This window comes from Nyctereutes procyonoides, unplaced genomic scaffold (genome assembly GCF_905146905.1).
Source record: "Nyctereutes procyonoides isolate TBG_1078 unplaced genomic scaffold, NYPRO_anot_genome, whole genome shotgun sequence".
In the NCBI taxonomy this organism is placed as follows: Eukaryota; Metazoa; Chordata; class Mammalia; order Carnivora; family Canidae; genus Nyctereutes; species Nyctereutes procyonoides.
Window position 1 is genome coordinate 3,581,158 of NW_026575128.1, and position 20,584 is coordinate 3,601,741.

A 20,584-nucleotide genomic window follows, 5' to 3' on the forward strand; every position below is an offset into this window, starting at 1 on the left:
GTCACTACAACTCAGAACTGGAAGGGACCTTGCAAGTCTTTCTGGCCTAAATGCAAAGCCAAAACCAGCATCATCTTGAAATCATTCTGCTTGAAGAAGAGGCTCAGAATGTCTTACCACTTGGGGGAAGCTTAATAGCTAGTTTATCATCTTCTTTTATGATGAACTAAACCCTCCCCACTCCTCTCTCACCTACCCCCACCCCCCTCCAGCCAACTATTACCACAAGAGTGCTATACCCACCGTCTGTTGGCTGAGCTGCTCTGACAGCACTCTGCTATCCTCTGCCTGGCCTGGCTTCATCATTTCCTGCTGGGCAGTGGTCTCCTCAATCCATCTGATGAGAGTTCCATGACAGGCTCTATAATCTCCAAGAACTTCCTGGATACTTTCTAGCTCAGATTGGCTGGAGGAACAAAGGGAAAGAAACTGCCATCAGATACCTGGGTACAAACAATAAAATAAATGGAGCCATTCTTTCTAAGCCCTTTCCTCCAGTTGGGCTTGATCACAGAGGATACATCTTTATTTTGGTAGAACAGCAGTGCAATGCTGAAAACTATGCCTGTACCCAGTATCCTGTGGGGTAAAAGGGAATAGAAACCAGTTGTATATGCTAGCCCTGGACACTGCCTTGGAGCCTGGCATCCCATGATGATCCTTATCAAATTTTTACTTACCAAGGATCACCAGGGTTGCCAGTAAGGCAGTGCTGACTATACCTTCTGTTTCCTGATGACAGAGTACCCCAATTAGGACTGAGGAGGTGCTATAATTTCTTTGTGAAAGGTGGGTGAAAATAGTAATGATTTTCTATTAATTTCAGTAACAAGTTTCTTATATCACTTTTGTTAGTCTAACTAGACTTGGGATAGTAATTCAGTTATAGATAATCAATCCAAACTTATGAGTTCTAGCAACTCATATATAGGCAACTATATATAGGCAACCTTCTATATTTGCCTAGCTTCAGAAAGGTCATTTTTTATCTTTCCTATTCAAATCAGACATCAGAAGAAGGACTTCAAGTAACAAATATAAAAACCACTGACTAGCAAATGAAAGTGAAAGCAAGAAATTCTGCAAAACTTCACTATGAAAAATGGCTCATAGTTGGATTCATTGTCATCATGGCTTTACTAAACTGGTACAGGAGAAGCATTCCTAACAGAACCATCACTGCTGACTTAAAAGCAAGCCTCAGATCTGCTTTGGGGTTGGTGGTCCCAATTTTCTATCATTTGTCTTATCTAGAAGGCATACTGTCATTCAATTTGTCCCCTTCTCTATCACTTCCTACCTTTAAATAAGGAACATATAGATATAATTCAATTTCTGTTTAAAACCTAGTCCCTGAAAAGGAAGGGAAAAAAGGGGTCACTCACCGAGTCTCCAGCTGAACAATAACCCGATGCCAACGTTCCTGCAGCTGGGAACCTTTTTCCTGATAGCGCTCCAAATCCAGGTTTCGCTCTGGGGTCAGACGACTCAGCTGCTCTGCCACTACCTTAGCCTTGGCAATTTCCTCATCCAGGACTGAAAACACTGAATTCTTGTCCTTCACGTCACTAAGCCAGTGCTATATAAACACAAGTACAGCAACAGGTTAAATATGTTTCATGCTAAAAAGGATTCAGACTAAGGTGGAAAACAAGGCCATTGTCTATAGCTGACTCCACATTATATTTGGAATTCACAAGCTAGACCCTAGAATGTTTGTGCTAGAAACACCTTCATAGCGTTCATGCACATGGGAAGGCCAAGGACAGGTGGTACAGAGTACAGAGAAGTGTGCAAAGAACTAGTGTTTGAAACCTGGCTCTCCCACTTACAAGCTATGAAACCAAGATAAGTTGTTTAGCCAATCTGAATCTCAGTCTGCTCATCTGTGAATCAGAGATGAAAATCTCTTCCCTATCCACTCACAATTTTGTGAGAATCAATGAGATAATAGCTAAATGATTTACAAATTTAACAGTATAACCATTGATTATATCTGATTTAGATATGATTTTACTGGGGACAAAAGGGAGAAAATAAATATAAAGGTAAAGCCCTTTATTTTCCCTTTCCAGCCAGACATACTTCTCAGTCCCAACTTCTTTGAATCCATATTAAAATATATTAGATATGATAGCCCACCTAGTTCAAATGCAAATTTAAATCACTGTCATGACATCCAAAATTTGTTCTCTGCCAACCAAAGCAATGGACACGTTAAGTCAAGCTCCTGTAAAACTCAGAGCAACCAACCCGTAAGGTAGACCGATGGGACTCCAGAGCTGAGAGATCTGCGGGTACTGCTTCTTCTTGACTCAGCTTGATTTCATAACCTTTGACCAAGAGTTCAGCATCCTGGATGCTACGCACTATAACATCGATTGTCTTTAGCCTATGAGGGTAAAATCACCTTCGTTAATACACACATTTTTAAGAGCTGAGTCACAGACTTGGAGTGTAACAGAGAGGTTCACAAAATGTAACTGCTAAAAGTCGGTTTTCCTATTACTAGATGATGTCAGGGTTTCATAAAAACAGGAAACAATGATATATGTGTTGCCAATTTAAGCCAATTCAAAATAAAGTTCTTGGTGATTCTGGGACATGCACACATGTAGTGAACTCTCGGGAAAAAGAGCATGAGGCCAGAAACACACTCACCACTATGAAGAGTCTAAGATTTGTGACTCCTCAAGGTCATGGTGGATAGGGGGAAAGCCTTCAAAGACTATACTTAGTTTAACAACAAAAAAAATTTTTTTATTCTTTAGTATTCCTTCCCCCCCCCCAGAGGTATCTAATCAAACAGAAATGAGGTATGAAATAGTCCTAATACTGCAAATCCAACTCCCCCTCTGTATCACTGGCATTTTGTTCACTGCATCCCATGAATCCCATGTTGCCTGGAACTAAAGACAAGGTCTCTTTTCATGAGTACATGCTCTTCAAGATCTGCATCCTCTCTGGATTATTCATGAAAAAATCCAGGCACTCCCCCTTCTCATCCCAGTGAAAATATTGCCTTTTGGATCCAAATCCTCAGCTTACTCACTTATTCAGATAGACAGTGGAGAGACCATACACATGGTCCATTTTCTCTACCAGCAGGTTGAGTTCTGAGCGCAGAGTTGGGACACTCGAACCAGATGGAGACTGATGAAGAAAGCTGTTGCATTTCATGGAAATGGCATCAAACTCTGACCTCAGTTGCTGCAAATCCTCTTGGGTGCGCTGTTAGGAACAAGATACACAACAAAGATGGAGATAGAATTGAACAATGAAGTTAGAAAGAAGTTCTTGTTTATTTTTAAAAATTTTTATTTATTTATTTATTTACTTACTTACTTATTTATTTATTCATTTATTTATTTATTTGAGACACAGAGAGAGAGGCAGAGACATAGACAGAGGGAGAAGCAGGCTCCTCACAGAGAGCCCAATATATGGGACTCGATCTCTGGACCCGGATCACACCTTGAGCCAAAGGCAGACACTCAACTGCTGAGCCACCCAGGCATCCCAAAGTTCTTGTTTATAACAGCAAATACTGTAAACAGCCTAAATGCGCACATATAAAAGAGTAGTTGAATAAACTACAAAATAGCACCAAAGGGGGAAGACAGGAAGAACATACAAGTATTTCTTAAACACAGTATTTGGACTATAGGCTAAAAATAAAAAGAATCATAAATAAATGTCGAACCCCATTTGGTAGGTTTGTCTTCTTTTGAATACCATGAGTCAGCAATTCTCAAACTGTTTATCTCTACATGCTAAAACTGAGTGGTAAGTAAATTTACTGCAGATAATACAAAGTAAGTTTTTCAGTCTTGGGGAAGGGAGTTACAAAAATGAAAAGAAGAAAGGTTAGAATGAACCCCGTGGTACTAGTTTGGAACCAAATGAAGACAGCTGCGTATAAATTCATAGTTATGTCTGTGTGTGTGTGTGTGTGTGTGTGTGTGTGTGCATGCATGCACACACGTGAGAAAGAGACAGAGCTGGATAAATATACTGATATCAGTATTTAACCTTTGTGACACATTCCTATGAACATAATTACACATACATATACACACTTGTAGAAATGTATAGAAATGTTTGCATAACATAGGTGTGTTTTTGGATGTGTGTACACACATGTGTTATAAGTATGTACTTTTCTAGTTCTGTCGGCTGAGCAGACCTAGAAACAATGACATGCCAACAATTATGAGCACACTCAGCACCCAGATGTTGGTTTCTAATGTAATGTTTTTTTTTTTTAATTTATTTATGATAGTCACACAGAGAGAGAGAGAGAGGCAGAGACATAGGCAGAGGGAGAAGCAGGCTCCATGCACCGGGAGCCCGACGTGGGATTCGATCCCAGGTCTCCAGGATCGCGCCCTGGGCCAAAGGCAAGCGCCAAACCGCTGCGCCACCCAGGGATCCCTAGATGTTGGTTTCTAAATAGTATTCTCTATCTAAAGAAAGCAGGACTCCTTGGAGAAATGGCTGATTACATGGGTGGGGCCGGCAAAGGCAAGATGGGCTTGGAATATCTTGTTGAGAAATAAGAAAGCACTCAAAAAATGGTGGGGACATGTTAAAATGATAAAGATGCCACTTGAAGGGGCTCCCAATAGCTAAATTTGGGAAATTCTGAACATCAAAATAAAGACAATAACAACTTACAACCTTACATAACATAAGAATCCAAAGTCCAGGGACGCCTGGGTGGCTCAGCAGTTGAGTGCCTGCCTTTGGCTCAGGGCATGATCCCAGAGTCCTGGGATTGAGTCCCACATCAGCCTCCCTGCATGGAGCCTGCTTCTCCTTCTGCCTATGTCTCTGCCTCTCTCTCTCTCTCTCTCTCTCTCTTTCTCTCATGAATAAATAAATAAAATCTTAAAAAAAAAAGAATCTAAAGTCCATAATGACATAAAGAAAGGAGGGAGGGAAGCAAGCTCTTTCATTTTGAAATAGAATAGAAATTTTAAACTGTAAAAGGAATAACAGAATTTAATAATCACCTTTTGGCAACAGTCATACCAGTTAATTCAGTCAAGAATCAACAGGAGATGCTAAAACTAGTTGGTGAAAGTGTGATATAAGACAGGATATTTACATAGTCTCAAAGTATCTCTCCACAATATGCTTAGTAATTACAAAGGGGAAAAGAGCAACAAGTGATATGAGTTATTACCAATAATGGGACAAATGAACAGAACATTACATGCATCCTGATTATCTAACGTGCCGAGGACACAAGATCATTCCTGTGGTATTCTGCCAAAAACATGTAGCCTATATCTAATCATGGAGAAGCCTCAGATAAATATTAATAAAGGAACACTCTACAAAATAAATGACTTGTACCCTTCACAAATGTAGAAGCATAAAATATAATGAAAAATTGAGAAAAGGTTTCAGGTTAAGGAAATTTAAAGAGGCACAGAAACTAAACGCAATGTGTGGTAAGTACTGGACTAAATTGTGTACTAAAAATATCCTTTGGTGTGTGTTGATGGGGAACCATACTCTAAAAAGGTATTATTAGGTCAACTGATGAAATTTCAATAAAGTTTTGGGTAACAGCATTATATCAATGTTCATTTCCTGATTTTAATCATTGACCTCGGTTACATAAGAGATTACCCTTGGGGCGCCTGGGTGATTCAGTCAGTTAAATGACTCCTGATTTCGGCTCAGGTCATGATCTCCCAGTTGTGATATTGAGCTCTACATAAAGCTCCACACTCTGTGGGGGACTCTACTTGAGATTCTCTCTCTCTCTCTCTCTCTCTCTCCCCCCCTCGGCCCCTCCCCCTAGCTCGAGCACGCAAGTTCTCTTTCTCTCAAATAAGTAAATAAATCTTTTAAAAAAGAAAGAGACCACCCTTCATTTTTGGAAATGCACACTAAAGTATTTAGGGATAAAGGAGCATCACATACAGAACTTACTCTCAAGAAAAAATTATTATGATGTACATATGTAGAAAAAAATAATAAAGCAAAGAGAAAAAAATGTCAACATTTGTCGGATCTGGGTGAAGGCTATATGAGAAGAAAAATTGTTCCATATACTGAAAGTACTTCAAAATAAAAAGTTAATTTAAAAAGAAAGGTCCTTTAGAAGAGGAATATTAACATTTCTTAGAATGTTCACTTTTCCTGAGACAGATTTCTGATGACTACAGAAAACTAAAAAGTTTCAATATGAAAATTACAGGTTTATATGATATGCCTCATTTGGGTATTTAGATCCATCTTGGCCAATGAGAATTATACTGCCCTCTCATCCTCTTCTTCACACTTAGGAATAATTGAGAAAGGTAAGAAAAATTATTCCTCATATTTAGCCAATCCTTTCCATTCCTTTAAGTTCCCAGATCAAATCTACTATTCGTCACAGAGCTCTCTCCTACTCTAAATTTCTAAGGACTTTGTCTTAGTCTCTACACGCAGAGTACATAACAAGGCCAAAATATTTGCTTTTACTTCAAAAATACTCCCCTAAAAACAAAACAAAACAAAAACAAAAATACTCCCCTACATTTTGATGGCATTTCACTTTTTCAAGAAACTCATTATATGTATACATCCAAAGTTTTTTGGAAGTTAAGTGATACAGTTTGGACTCATGTATTACCACCATTTTATAAGAAAGGAAACTAAGAATGAGAGTTAACTTGCTAAAAGTGTGCATCAGAGCCTAGAATAGAATGAGTCCTTAATATTTTTTTGCATCCTATGGCTGATGGTAACCATGTCATAAAAAGTGACACATGCACAGAAGGGATAGAGCAGATAGTAGCATCTCTACTAAGCAGTCTTAAAATATGTGGCCCAAATGCAGTGCTGGAACAATTTGCCAATCTGTTTGCCTTCCCAACTGTAGAAAACTAATCAACATTCAGCAACACACTGGGAGCTGAAATCATGCTTTGCCATAGATAAAAGGCATTTACAGGCTGCAGGGAAGAATTCTCGAGTAGGAGGGCCATGAGTCTACTGCCTTATTTCTTCAGCTCCATATTGTCTTGCCATCCAATTTACTCTGAAAGCACTTACACTGCAGCTGGCACCCACCTTGTTCTCCAGGCTTACCTCTTGCTCTGCAATCCTTAATGCATTGTCCTGCCGGGCATCTTTGTCAGTCCTAGAACTGGCTGGAGACTGAATTCGTTTGACTAGCCGCTGTTCACACTCCTCTAGGTGTAGTCGGATATTCTTCAGCTCTGAAATGTACATCTTAGCCACAGTTTCCTCTTTGTCCTCTGTGAATGCACAAACACAGGTTACCATTAAGCACCACAACAGAGGTCAACAAACCTGAAAACAACAGATTCACCTTCAGACCTGTTACAGCAGACCTGATACTCCACAAATGAAATTAAGGCCTTATGTGGGGGGAACCTTCTACCTGGTCCTAATTCCCTGCATTGTATACTCATCTTTAAGGATCTAACTATGTTATTTCCACAAGAAAATGTGATTGGTTGATTAGTAATAATGACTGAAATATGGGCTCTTCATCCATGACCAGATTTTGAGAATTCATCTCTAAGTGTTTCCCTATCTCAACTTTTTAGCACTCAAATAAACAGTAAAAAGGTGGTGCTTTCTAGTCTACATGAAGGGTCTAGCAGTACCCTTCAAGGCTCTCAATCACCATTACTCTCCCTCTTCCCGAAGCACATACCATTTTCTATGGACTTCATCAGGTGCTGGAAATGGGTTTTACAAGCCTCCACCTCCTCTTCTAAGCGCAAACGATCAGCCACTGAGAAGAGCAGAGAGTCACGGCTATCCTGCAGAAAGTCTTCATAGTGGGCTTGGAGGTTCTTCATAACCTGGTGACACTCCCCTGGCCCAGAGGATCGAAGCTAAAGAGAAAGGGGGGAAAAAATGGAAGAAATTTCAGTAGAATGGGAATATAATACTTTATCTACTTCTTTTTATATTTAACATATATACAAATCAGGTGTACACATAATTGCAAACATGTTGATTTTTCAGAAATAGAACTTATCTGTGTAGTCAGCATTCGGATCAAGGAACAATATTACCAGCACCTCAAAAGCACCCATTGTGCCCTCTTGAACAGAACCCTTTATAATAGTTAATTCACCATTATTGCTCTACTACATACACACTTACACAAGAGCTGCTTGTCCTGCAGAGTGAGAAGAAGCCTACAACCTTTGGTTGGCCAAGAAGACTAAAGATGTTATTCATTTCCATGAGGAATTTCCTTAAACACTCAGGCTGCTGTTTTTAGTATCTAGGACCCCCTAATCCTGAAATACTATTCCCAACTCCACTTTACATCTTTGGGATGGTGGGAGTGTCACAGCAATGAAAAAAAGTTCCTTCTGAACAAAGTTTGCCAATAGCATATGAGCTGGAGGTAAGGCTTTCACAATTACCTTTTCCAGGTTCCAGGTCTTTACAAGGTCAAGGTCCCTCCTCAGATAGTTCCAGGAGATAAGGCTTTTGGTGTTAACATGTAGCTGATGCCAAAGGGCCATCACTTTTTGATAAGACTGCTCCACCCTAAAAATAACAGAGAACCTGGCTGTAGCTTTTCTAAATTTGAGCTCCACATTAGAGACCTTCCAAGGGAAAAAATGTGATTGCCTTAGCAGAACTGGGTTTATATGCTGAGAAGAGAAAGGCAGGGATCAAATACTAACAAGGTAACCTTTAGAACAAAATTAATTGAGATATTCAAACAATCTGGATTTATTACTGTATTATGTCTCTGATATCAGCATATGTTTAGCAATCTTATAAATGTGTCCTATATACAATACAACCATGAGAAGTTAGAAGATATACCCATGAAGAGAAGAAATAGAGAAAAGTAGAAATAAATAACGCCATCTAGAATCATTGAAAAATGACAATATCAATGCTTAAAAAGTGCATTATTGGGCACCTGGGTGGCTCAGTGGTTGTCTGTCTACCTTTGGCTCAGGGCATGATCCCGGGGTCCTGAGATCAAGTTCTACATCAGGCCTCCCTGCAGGGAGCCTACTTCTCCCTCTGCCTATGTCTTTGCATCTCTGTGTTTCTCATGAATAAATAGATAAAATCTCAAAGGGGGAGGGGGCATTGCTATGGTCCATATAGTCACAAAACTGCTAAGATGTTTGAAAGTTAAAAGCAACTTAAAAAGTCAACTGGCATGTTAAAAATAAAAAACAAGACTACATTATGAAGGACTGGAGAAAATTTTTTTCTAAAGTATCCATGCTTCATTCAATCTTAACTTCTGGAGGCCCTACAGACTCACAAATACACAGACATATTCAACACACACATACCTTGAATTCCTTCAAGTTGAGGAATATGAGATATAAAGAAAAGGATAGAAAACTAGAAGCCACTACCTTCAATTAAATATGTGACCTTATTAAACCCACTAGTTTATCTTCTTTCTCTCCAAAAATTCCACTAAAATTTCAGTGATGTCAAAATCTATAGTTGAAAATAGCAGACTCTGGAAAGCAGAACTCTGGAGTTGGGGAGGTAACTGCTGACTTTTATTACAAGCTTTGTGGTGTAATTCAGCTTTTAAAAATATGTTTGTATATTATGTTAATAAAATGCAGAAAATAAAATTAATTACAAAAATCAATCTTCTGAGAGTAAACTGTTTATAATCAAGAATGAACACTGAATATATCTTAATTGAACACAAGCATTTACTGAAAACCAACAATGTAGCTGCCAGTGCAAGACTCAGTATCTAGGAGGTCTTTCCCAAAAGAAACTTTAAAATTTGGTTGCTCTGTTTAAGAACACAAATGCAGATTCATCCCTCCCTCAAATTCACTCAAGGCCAAGCAGCACAGGTTGCAGTACAGAATGGTAGCTGAGCAAAGTTACCTGCTGGCCATCTCAATGGCATCCTTATTGGGTGAGGGGATGAGGAAACAGACCGATGGCACCATTGCCTCATTCCCTGTGGGGCTGATCACTTTCCACTTGGTCCGCTGAGAATTATCTTCCAACACGCACTCATCATTCTTGCAAATGGTGATCTGGAGAGACAAACTCACAAGTTTTTGCTAATGGATAAACCAACAACCCAACTATGATAGGGTGCCTGATTCCACGGCTATGAAATTCTTAAGAAAAAAAAAACATTTTTGAGATTTGCCATCACTTAGTGAGGGTCCCTGATTTTGATAAAAAGATAATCTTATAAATACACAATACAGGAAAGGTTGGGACATTAAATAAGTCAAAGAAGCAAGTGTTTGTTAAATGTTCATTACATGTCAAGTAAGTAACTCAGTATATGAAAGTTATAAGGAGACTGTCTTAAGACCTCCAAGAGCAATCTCTCTGTGTCTACAAAGGTAAAAAAGGGACACAAATAATTGCAACTTTGCTTTTGTGATACTTCCTCTTCCACCCTTCTTGTCATCCCAGTCAAATCCCTGAAAAGGTTTAAGCATTCTGGAATCATCAATTCTTTCTCTTGGGAAATAACCAACATTACCATCCATATTTTATAGACAGAAACACTGAAGACACAGAAAAGTGCCAGAGAAGTTCATTTCTTTGCATTACAAACATTAACTGAGCCTAATATGTGCCTGGAATTTTGCTGGGCCACTGGACATAAGAATGGTAAAATGGTAAACTGACAAATGTGGTCTATATCCCACATATTCTGGTGGGGTACAGTGTTACAATACTGTGTGAAAAATGCAATTTACCAGGGAATGCATGAAAGGGACATGACCCAGTCTTGCCTAGAGAGGTAAAGGAAGACTATTTGGGAACTTGAAGCCACATTAAGGAACTTAGACTTTCTAAATAGAATTGGGGAATTGTTATAGGATGTAAGCAGGGGAATGACTTTTTTAGAGAGCATGCTAGGGGGCGCCTGGGTGGCTTGGTCAGTTGGGCGACTGACTATTGATTTTGGCTCAGGACATGATCTTGGGGTCTTGCGACTGAGACTTGCTTTGGGCTCTGAGCTGAGCAGGGAGTCTGCTTGAGGATTCTCTCTCACTTCCTCTTTCTCTGCCCCTAACCCCACTCACGCCATGTCTCTCTAAAATAAATGAATGAATCGTAAGAAAAAAAACAAAAAAAATATCATCTAGTGGAAAGATAAAGAATGCATTGAATGGAGGAGGCTAATGCCATGATCCAACTGGGAGAAATGGCTGGTCTAACTTAGGGTAGTAGCTGCAGGGTCAGAGAAAAGTACATCTAGGGGATATTTGTTTACAGGTTGGTATTGATTTAGTAGTCCTACTAACTGTAAGGGATAAGAGGGGAAAAGCCAAAGGTGTTGCTCAGGTGTTACAAAGTACCATTTCTGATATCACTAAGGAAATAGGGTAGATGATCATGCCAATCCCTGAGACAGGGAGCAGGTCAAGGCAGTAGAGTCTGAACTTTTTTTTTTTTTAAGAATGGCTAAGTTTCTAATTTAAAAAACAAAACAAGGGATCCCTGGGTGGCGCAGCAGTTTGGCGCCTGCCTTTGGCCCAGGGCGCGATCCTGGAGACCCCAGATCGAATCCCACGTCGGGCTCCCGGTGCATGGAGCCTGCTTCTCCATCTGCCTGTGTCTCTGCCCCTCTCTCTCTCTCTCTCTCTCTCTCTGTGTGTGACTATCATAAATAAATAAAAATTTAAAATATAAATAAATAAATAAATAAATAACAAAACAAGCTGCACCTCCACCTCTTTCAGAGGGCTAAATAAATAAATAAGTAAGTAAGTAAGTAAGTAAATAAAACAGAACCATTGGACCTCTCCCTATCATAAGCCTAACTGAAGGTTTGGCGTCTCCCCTTACTTCCCTCTGGAGCCAGAGGTACCCCTTCCACATCCTCACCTCTATCTGCCGATAGTCGCAGATGGCCTTTACAGAAATGGTACTCTTCAGCACATGGTCAGGACTGCGTGGCTTGAGCTGAACAATGGTTTTTGATCTCCCAACAAGACTGGCAACGGAACTCTTGGACTGTATAAGCTGCTCCTTTTCATCCTAAGAAGTGAAAAGAAACACAAAGAAACATTAATGCTGCCACTCAGGGTGACTGAGCCAACAAAGAAAACTGAGTGCTCCACTCCCTCAGAGAATGTCATTTCTCAATTAAGTAGGGATCCATGGTGGAGCCATCTTAGAAATACAAAGATAAAAAAGAAACAAGGAGAGGATATTTCTGTTTTCTACCAAGTGCTTTTGTACTCATATTGCTCAGCTTTCTCCCTGTGCCCTTTTCAATGAATCATGAAGCCACATGCAAAAAATAATAAAAACATAAAACGAAAAAGAACTGCCAACTGCCAAATACAAATAAACACAGCTAACATGGGATTTCCCCAAATAAGGTTCAGAAAGCGTGGAAGTTTAAGAATAATAACAACATTGCTGTTGCTATTATTATTATTCAGTTTCTTACTGGTAGAAGCCAGTTCTTGCCTTCTGCTTAGGAGAAGCCAGAATTGTGCTCTTTAAGAAATTTTTAAATAATTATACCTCCCAAGCTCCACTATTAAATTTCACTTTCTTAAATTGAGTCAAACTTTGTAGAGAAAGATCTTAGCTCTTCCACCAACAATTTATAAACCGGTGCTGTTGGTGAAGACATCATGACAAATGTAGGATTTACCTTTTAGTGTCTTGCTGTGCCACAGTCACGTAAATTTGACTAGTTTGAAAGAAGTATCATGCAAAATTCAAGCTCTCAAGTCTCTGCAAACCCCATTATCTTAAAAACTAATAACTTCTTGTCCACAAAATTGGTAGCAATCTACTACCAATTGTGTTAGAGAGTAAAAGGTAACTTTCATGTATTACCAGGATGTGTCAAGCCCATTTTGAGGTATAAAGTCCTTAGAAGAGGGCTTTCTTAGGATGGAAGTAGATGTGATGAGAGTAAAGAGTTAATAATGTTAAGAAATGCCATTAAAGAATTAAGAATATGCAAGTAAAGAAAAAGAAATGCTTAAATAAACTACCTGTGCCTGTCCCCGGGAGCATGATTGGAAGAAATACAACTTTAACTTATTAGTTAAGAAAGAGGAATGGAATATATCAGGGAGACAGCCACACTGTTCCATACTTGAGAGCTGGTCTACCCATTTCCGTTTCCTTGCAATAAAGATGTAAATTTCTGTCTAACCCACAGCCAAACATCTCAAGTTCCAGAGACCAAGTGCTCAGCGTGGTAAAAGTTCTGAAAAGAACCAGAAGCCATGACAGATGCTCCCGAACCTGACGGACAAGCTGAGGAAAAGCTGAGGAGCAGACCCAGGTGACTTCATGCCTAGATGACGCCGCCAACCCGATGCCCCTGACCTGGAGAGGAGGGAACAGAGCAGCGACCCTCGAGAAGAGAAGATATGACAACAATTGCAGAGGAGTTACCCTAAGACAGGAAGGTACTCTGTGGAAGGGAGGAGATAATAGCCAAGGATTATTATATTCCTCCTTCATATTTGAAGTACCTCCAAGAGAGACATTCTAGAGACAACATCTAAAACGTCAGGTTTTTATCCTTCATTCCAAGTTAATTAAATTAACAGATTATTTGCCCAGGTGAAACACTGAATGTGAACAGGTTAATAACATCTGAAAATGTAAAAACAAATCAATAAATAATCAACTAATGTTCACAAATACTCAAGTCTCATTTATGAAAAAAAAATGACATTTTGGGTTTTTCTGGTTCTCTTATCATTTTCTACTGAAATGAGAGCCCCCTGCTTCTCATATAGAAAAAATAATTTCCCTATTACATACTATTCTATCTTAATTTGGGATGTAGCTGGAGCCTTGTCTTGACAACTCTGTGTAATATACATTCAATACATGTAAACTATCCTGCTCTGATTTTATTACTGGCACTCCTGGAAGAATAATTCACTGGAGAAAATGAATATAAAATTGATTGGATTAAACACTGGATGCCAAAATTTTTTTAAGTTCATATAGCTACATTAACTGGACAAATACTGCATTATATCTAAACAAGATATTAATGTCACCCTTAGTTAAATTGATATTCTAATATCTCATTTTACCAAAATGACCAACGAGGAAAAATTTGGCTCAGGTCTAATTCACTGGTTTGGTTTGGTTTTAATTCGTTTTGCATGAAAGAGTAAAAAAGATTTTGATGTCACCTAATCCCCTTCAACTCCATATTTTCATGCTCTACACCACATCTTTTATCCCAACTATTGAATTAAAATAAGAACAATGCAAAGAAAGTATGCTGAGCACTAACTGGCTCAAGGGGAGAAGACTAGGCCATTACTGCAACAGCATACCCAAAGGAATCTAATTAGCAACTTCTTTAAGGAAAGAAAAGAAGAAAAAGAAAAAAGAGCAAAATTGGGGTTAAACTCTATTTGAACGTGAGCCAAACTGTATAGTATTGACCCATTGCCCCAGAGCTTTCAAGGATATAAACAGCAGCAGCTGGGATGGTTTACTCTGTTTCTCAGAGGTAATCACCCCGCTGAGGCAACACCCACCATGGAGTCCTGGAGCAGGTCCTCAAGGCGAGATAAGCTGGTGTTGTGGTCACAGGAATATTTTCGTTTGATGGAGTCTTGGAGGTTCCTCAAGAATGACTCCAGGTCCCGCGCATCACTGAAGAACTGTGGGGATAGGAGGGGTACCTCATGCTCAACTCATCACAACACAAGGATGTTAAGTGATTGAGCAATCGTCTTGTGCTGAATTGAGCAGAACTGATTACTCTCCTGAATTAGTGATACGTCATTAGAAGGTCCACAGGAGTAGAAATGGGGCTGAAAATGCCACATCCGGGAAATATCCGTGATGACACCCACAGAGCTTAAGGCACTCTCTAGGAAAGTCAGTCAGCTTCCCCTCCTCAGAAACACTGCAAGTGATGACACCTGGCTATGAGGTAAATGTCATGAAGAGCTTAGAGGCTGAGGGATCAAGTGTTCCAATCCACTGACAAGGTTACAAAATGATCAGAAAGATTATTTAATGTAGGGCAAACCCAAACAGAGGTTAACAGCTTCTTTCCTTCTGCCACCCTCCTTGTTGAAAACAAGGAGCATATTCTCGACATTGTGATAGACTGAAGAAAAATGGTCCTGATATTTTACAGCTTCTCCCATCAAGAGAGAGGGTCTTCTTCTCCCTTTGAACCTGGCTTTGAGCACATGTCTTGCTTTGGCCAAAGACACATTAATAAATGTGACAGCAGAAAAATGGGCTTATGCACCAGGGCTTGCTCTCTCTGGCCACGTGTGGAACACAGCTACTCTGTGAAGAAGCCTAGGACAGCCTATTAGATGCTAGAGACTTGTATATAAGACTTGTACCCCACCACCCAACCCAACTGTCTGACACGGAAGTGATGCTATTTGTGACCGGCCAGCCCCCAACCTGCCTGCCAGCTGCCTGCAGCCCTCCAGAAGCTGGTGAGAAAATCATCTTTTCTCATTTCAGCTGGCCTAACCCAAATTACCAACCCACAGAATCAAGAGCTAACTCAAGGACTGCTGCTTTGAGCAGCTGTGCTTTAGGGTGGTGGCTCACACAGTATAGGTTAACTGATACAGACGTGTTTTTCAGCCCACCTCTTCCATGCACAGGCTCTCGTGCACGCACACACAGACACATACCTGAATGGAAAAGGGTCTTCCTTCACCCTCTCTGATAATCACGCACTCATCATGCACAAAATGTGCACACAGACACAAAGTCCACATACCTGAAAGTAAGCAGTATTCTCTTTCACATGCTGCTCGACACACAAGCACAGCTGCTTCATCCACTGCAGCTGGGACTGGGCGGCAGCACTGTAAGCCTGCAGCAGCCAAGCACACACACAGAAGGGCAGGGCTTAACAACATATGTGTGCAATGCTCTCTTCTAAGCACACCTCTGCCAACGACAGGCCAACAGAAGATACACGGGGATCCCAGATGGGCACCTACTGAGTGCTGGCCATCAGAAAGAGGCCTGCCTTTCATCCAATGCGGTTACATAGAAAAAAAGGCCTCTTCCACGCTCAGTTCCAACTACAACTAACCCTCGAACAATGGAGGGGTTAGGGGTGCCGAATCCCTGTACCGCTGGAAATCCACACATGACTCGACTCCCCAGAAACTTAACTACTAATAGTCTGTCTGGAAGCCTTACCTAGAACATAAACAGTCCATAAGCACCTATTTTGTGTGTTATATGTATCATATACTGTATATATTTGCTAGAAAGTAAGCTACAGCAAAGACAATGTTACTAAAAAAACCATTAAGAGAAAATACATTTACAGTACTATACAGAATTTAATTTTTTAAAAAAATCCGCATATAAGTGGGCCCAGACAGTTCAAACCCAGGTTGTTCAAGAGTCAGCTGTAAATGATCAGCAAAACCTGGACTATATAAATCTCTCCCAGATTCCTCCACTCTCTCTCTACTCTGGGCAAAGGCACCACACCAGGATCTGCCTGGATGCTTATCTGAAAAAATATGGTTCATAGGAGTCAATAGCTCTTCTAGTATCTTATCATATTCTCCTTTGTCTGTACTCTTTTGGGGGCTGGGATGAAGAGAGAGGATCCAAGACAAATGATCACTGACACTTCCTCCTCCAGGTGTTTCAGCAGAACAAAGTCTCAGATTTGACTGCCTCTCTAATGACAACCTCTGAGCACTTGACCCCCACACATTCTCAAGTCACATACCTCCACAGTCTGCTTGGCTGGGTGGTTCTCAAGTGACAGCAGCTCTGCCGTATCTTGTAGAGACCGAAACACATCCTGTTTCTCCTCCAGCTGCATTGTCAACTCCTGAAAATTGAATTCCATTATATGCAATAAATGCTATTAAAGGGGGAGGAGCAAGAAAGAAAAGGCTGTGTTCCTTGCCTGACTTTAAAGGAGCCTACAACATGGGGTTGGTGCCAAAATCAGAGGAGTAAACAGCACATGCCAGAGGGTTTCAGAGAAGAGCAAAAACGCTAGAATTACTAGAGAATGATTCACAAAGGATATAGGACCTAGGCCAGACCTAAGGAAGCAGGGGAACATTGGATGAGCACTGAAAGCAGAGGAAGGAAGTAACTTGGCAGAAGCAGCTGGTTCGTGTCCCCGTTGGCCTAACACAGTACCTGACATACCCCAAGATCCCAATCACTGACTGGCTGGCTTTGCTCAGACTGTTTTATTAGCCTGCAGTGCCCTCCACTGACTATACATGCTGTTAACAGTATGGGACCCTGTTTAGAGGCTTGCTCTTCTATGAAGCTGGGTACTGATCTCTGCTGTCAGATCCGATCCCTTCTTCCTACGCACTTTCTTTTTATCTTTACCATAGCCTACTTCCCATTCTCAGACAGATTGTTTTCTGTCTTCTAGCATCTATTCCTTCTCCTTTACTACAGAAGAATCATATTACCATTCTCCAACCAGGAGAAGTTTATATTTTCTAAACCCTAATGGAATTAAAAAGTATCTAAAGTAAGTATTAATTAAAAAAAAAAAAAAAAAAAAAAGCTGGGCAGCCCCGGTAGCTCAGCGGTTTAGCGCTGCCTTCAGTCCAGGGTGTGATCCTGGAATCCCGGATCGAATCCCACATCCAGCTCCCTGCATGGAGCCTGCTTCTCCCTCTGCCTGTGTCTCTGCCTCTCTCTCTCTGTATCTCTCATGAATAAATAAATAAATCTTAAAAAAAAAAAGCTGCTTATTTGCATAAAGTTTATAAAATCCTTAAAAAGCCGCACTTAGCAACAAAATGACCCTACCTATATTCACTGAAAAAAAAGAATAAAAAGTATTATACCATTGTCCAATACCGAATTTCCTTTCCCATTCTACAAATGAAGAATTCTGACCAAAAAATTATTAAATGGATTTAAGAGAATTCAGAATTTGTGAGAAGCCAAGAGTATACATCAGTTAAACAATTTCTAAGCTCCAAACTAAGTGCTTTGCCTTTATTAGTTAGTCAATCTTTTACACAATCCTTTGAAATAGTACTACTATCCCATTTTACAGAGAGGTCCACCGAGATTAAATAACTTGCTAAGGGTCAAAAAGCCAGTTAAGCAGAGGAGTAAGAGTTTGAACCTAGGTCTCTTTCACTGCAAAGCCTATCATCTTAAACACAAAGCTATTCTGAAATGATTCAACTTGCAGATTGATACTCTTTGTCCAAGACGCTGCCTTTTTAAAAAATTTATTTAAGAGCAAGGGTGTGTGTGTCGTGTGTGTGTGTGTGTGTGTGTGTGTGTGAGAGAGAGAGAGAGAGAGAGAGAGAGAGAGAGAGAGAAGGAGCAGGGGGAGGGGAGAGGGAGAAACAGACTCCCACTGAGCAGAGGGACCCTGGGATCATGACCTAAGCCAAAGGCAGACACTTAAACTGACTGAGGCACCCAGGTGCTCCAAGACACTTCCTTTCTAAATGCAGTCTATGTAAATTCATTCCAGGGCTCAGGTTCCCATCTCTCCATGTATTCTTCTCACACGCACAGATGCATTTAAATAGGGAGGTGCCTATTTCTACCTAAGCAGAATGCAAATCCAGAAATCCAAGTTCTCAATAGACTAGCCTCTCTGTCTCCTTCTGCTATTACATAAATATGACAGGTCTGTTGTGCTAGACTTACAGAGAAATAATTTCTCTTGGCTGAGATGTTGGGGTTGTTGTCACTCCAATCATATGCTAGTTCCTCCTCCTCCTTCTCATTCAACCAGATCAACTCAGCTGTAGCTCTGGAGACAAATTTATGCAGGCTCTGGAGGTGCCTCATCCGGAAGCTAGAAGTTTCCTAGACAAAGCAAGGATTACAAAGTTAGATTCCCAGGATTTCCCATGTAAAAGAGCACATGTGGCATCAAAGCAAAGAATAACCCAAGAAATAAATTTGGCCTTGATTTTTCATCACTGGGTGTGTCTACCTGAACTCAAATTTAGTACAAGTTTGGTACAGGACTCCCAGAGCCCTGGTCAATCCTAGCAAGAAGTTAGAACTCATCAGGCTTTTGTGGGGCTTCCTGAATAAAGGATGATCCTAGACCTGTCCTACCCTGGACAATCTCAAAAGACAGGAACAAAGAAGACATAGAAGAGGAGTCTCCTTCCTACTAATCTCAAACTTTTAGTTTTGGTGTCTCAAGACACATACAGCCACTCCTGGGTAAAACATGGAAACTAGGGCAGGTTCTACTTAATTAAACCGTTCTGGGGCAGTAGTTTCTGATCCACTAAGAAAACAGAAAATGCTATAATACATATGAACAATTACAAAGTAAGTGGTATAACCTAATAAACAGAAAACCAAAACAGGGCTGAACCATATAAACTTTCTGAATTAGTGAAGACAGTTGTTTGGAAAGAACTGTATTGTCCATGAAGAAAATAAAAGAGCCAAAACTCACCTTCAGTTTACAATATTGTGTCTCCAGCTTTCCAAGAGTTTCGACATAACTGGTATGAAAATTTTGGGACATTTTTCCCTGATAAGAAAGGAATGAAATAGATACATTAGAGAAAAAGTAAGCAAACTATATGTACAATATGGTTTCAACTATGTCTGCACACAGATAAGAACTGGTTAGTTGAGATAACAAATCTCTGGGTCAGGTTTTAAAGCCTGGGGCAGCACTGGGTGAGGGACAATTCAGTGGGGTGAATACAGCTGACTGATCTGATACTTCCAGTAACTCTGGGAGGTTTCTAGCAAAACTTATGCTTAATGATACCCAAACTACTCGATTGCTTTTTTGAAGAGGAAAGTTAAAATTACAAATGGGGAAGACAGAATGAGGGAGGGAGAGACTGAAGAAGTTTCCCTGTATCAGCTCTCCCTTGCAGGCAGGAGGTGAAGTGGAAAGAGCAGAAAGTTTTAGGGGAGAGGGCCTGTGTTTGGAAACTGCACCCACTACATACTGATTTTGACTTTAGCTTTCTATATCACTATTCTTTTTTTAGTAAAAAGAGGTTAATAAAAATACCTTGCTCATAAGGGTATTTCAAAGAGCAAAAGAGACATTTCATGTGGAAAGGGAATTTGTAAAGTGCTGCTCATGTTATCATTCTTTTCCAGAACCCCCTACTTGCCTTTTTTTTTTTTTAAGTAGGCTCCATGCCCAGCATGGAACCCAGAACAGGGCTTGAACTTACAACCCTGAGATCAAGACCTGAGCTGAAATCAAGAGTTGGATGCTGAACTGACTGAGCCACCCAGATGCCCCCAGAACCCACTTCTCCTCGGAAATAGCTGCACCGTGCACACTATTCCATTACCCGCTCTGCCCTACTGCACCTTCTCATAATGGATTCAGAATAGCACGTACCTCATACAGCCTGGCCTCTTTGACACTTGAGCCCAGTTCTTCCACACTAGCGTGGATGTGCTGCTGTGTTTCCAGCTGTAACTCCACACTAGGCAGGTCATTGCCCCATTCTGCTCGTTCTAGTTTCATCTGGAAAAGGAAAAATATGTACATAATTGACCGAATTGGCAAACACGGAAAAATTTCAGAATTGATGTTGGGCAAGGGGGTTGAAGGTAGAAGACTGGGCAAAAGGAGACCTAGGCCACCTCCGTCATGGCCTCTCATAGG

General features: G+C 40.4%; 1 protein-coding gene across 9 annotated transcripts in view; it reads right to left on the minus strand.

The window, feature by feature from the left end:
* Positions 1-20,584, minus strand: part of MACF1 (microtubule actin crosslinking factor 1) — a 341,743-nt gene that overhangs the window by 140,532 nt on the left and 180,627 nt on the right. For all 9 annotated transcript variants that reach the window (XM_055342059.1, XM_055342058.1, XM_055342057.1 and 6 more), the window contains exons 15-29: positions 20,315-20,443; positions 19,397-19,474; positions 18,625-18,786; positions 16,703-16,807; positions 15,725-15,820; positions 14,505-14,630; positions 11,854-12,006; positions 9,880-10,034; positions 8,415-8,541; positions 7,688-7,871; positions 7,093-7,262; positions 3,053-3,231; positions 2,254-2,392; positions 1,386-1,579; positions 244-406 (exon numbers count right to left, since the gene is read on the minus strand). In XM_055342059.1, coding sequence (XP_055198034.1) covers positions 244-406; positions 1,386-1,579; positions 2,254-2,392; positions 3,053-3,231; positions 7,093-7,262; positions 7,688-7,871; positions 8,415-8,541; positions 9,880-10,034; positions 11,854-12,006; positions 14,505-14,630; positions 15,725-15,820; positions 16,703-16,807; positions 18,625-18,786; positions 19,397-19,474; positions 20,315-20,443 — 2,160 coding nt within the window. The remainder of the gene's footprint in view (positions 1-243; positions 407-1,385; positions 1,580-2,253; positions 2,393-3,052; positions 3,232-7,092; positions 7,263-7,687; positions 7,872-8,414; positions 8,542-9,879; positions 10,035-11,853; positions 12,007-14,504; positions 14,631-15,724; positions 15,821-16,702; positions 16,808-18,624; positions 18,787-19,396; positions 19,475-20,314; positions 20,444-20,584) is intronic.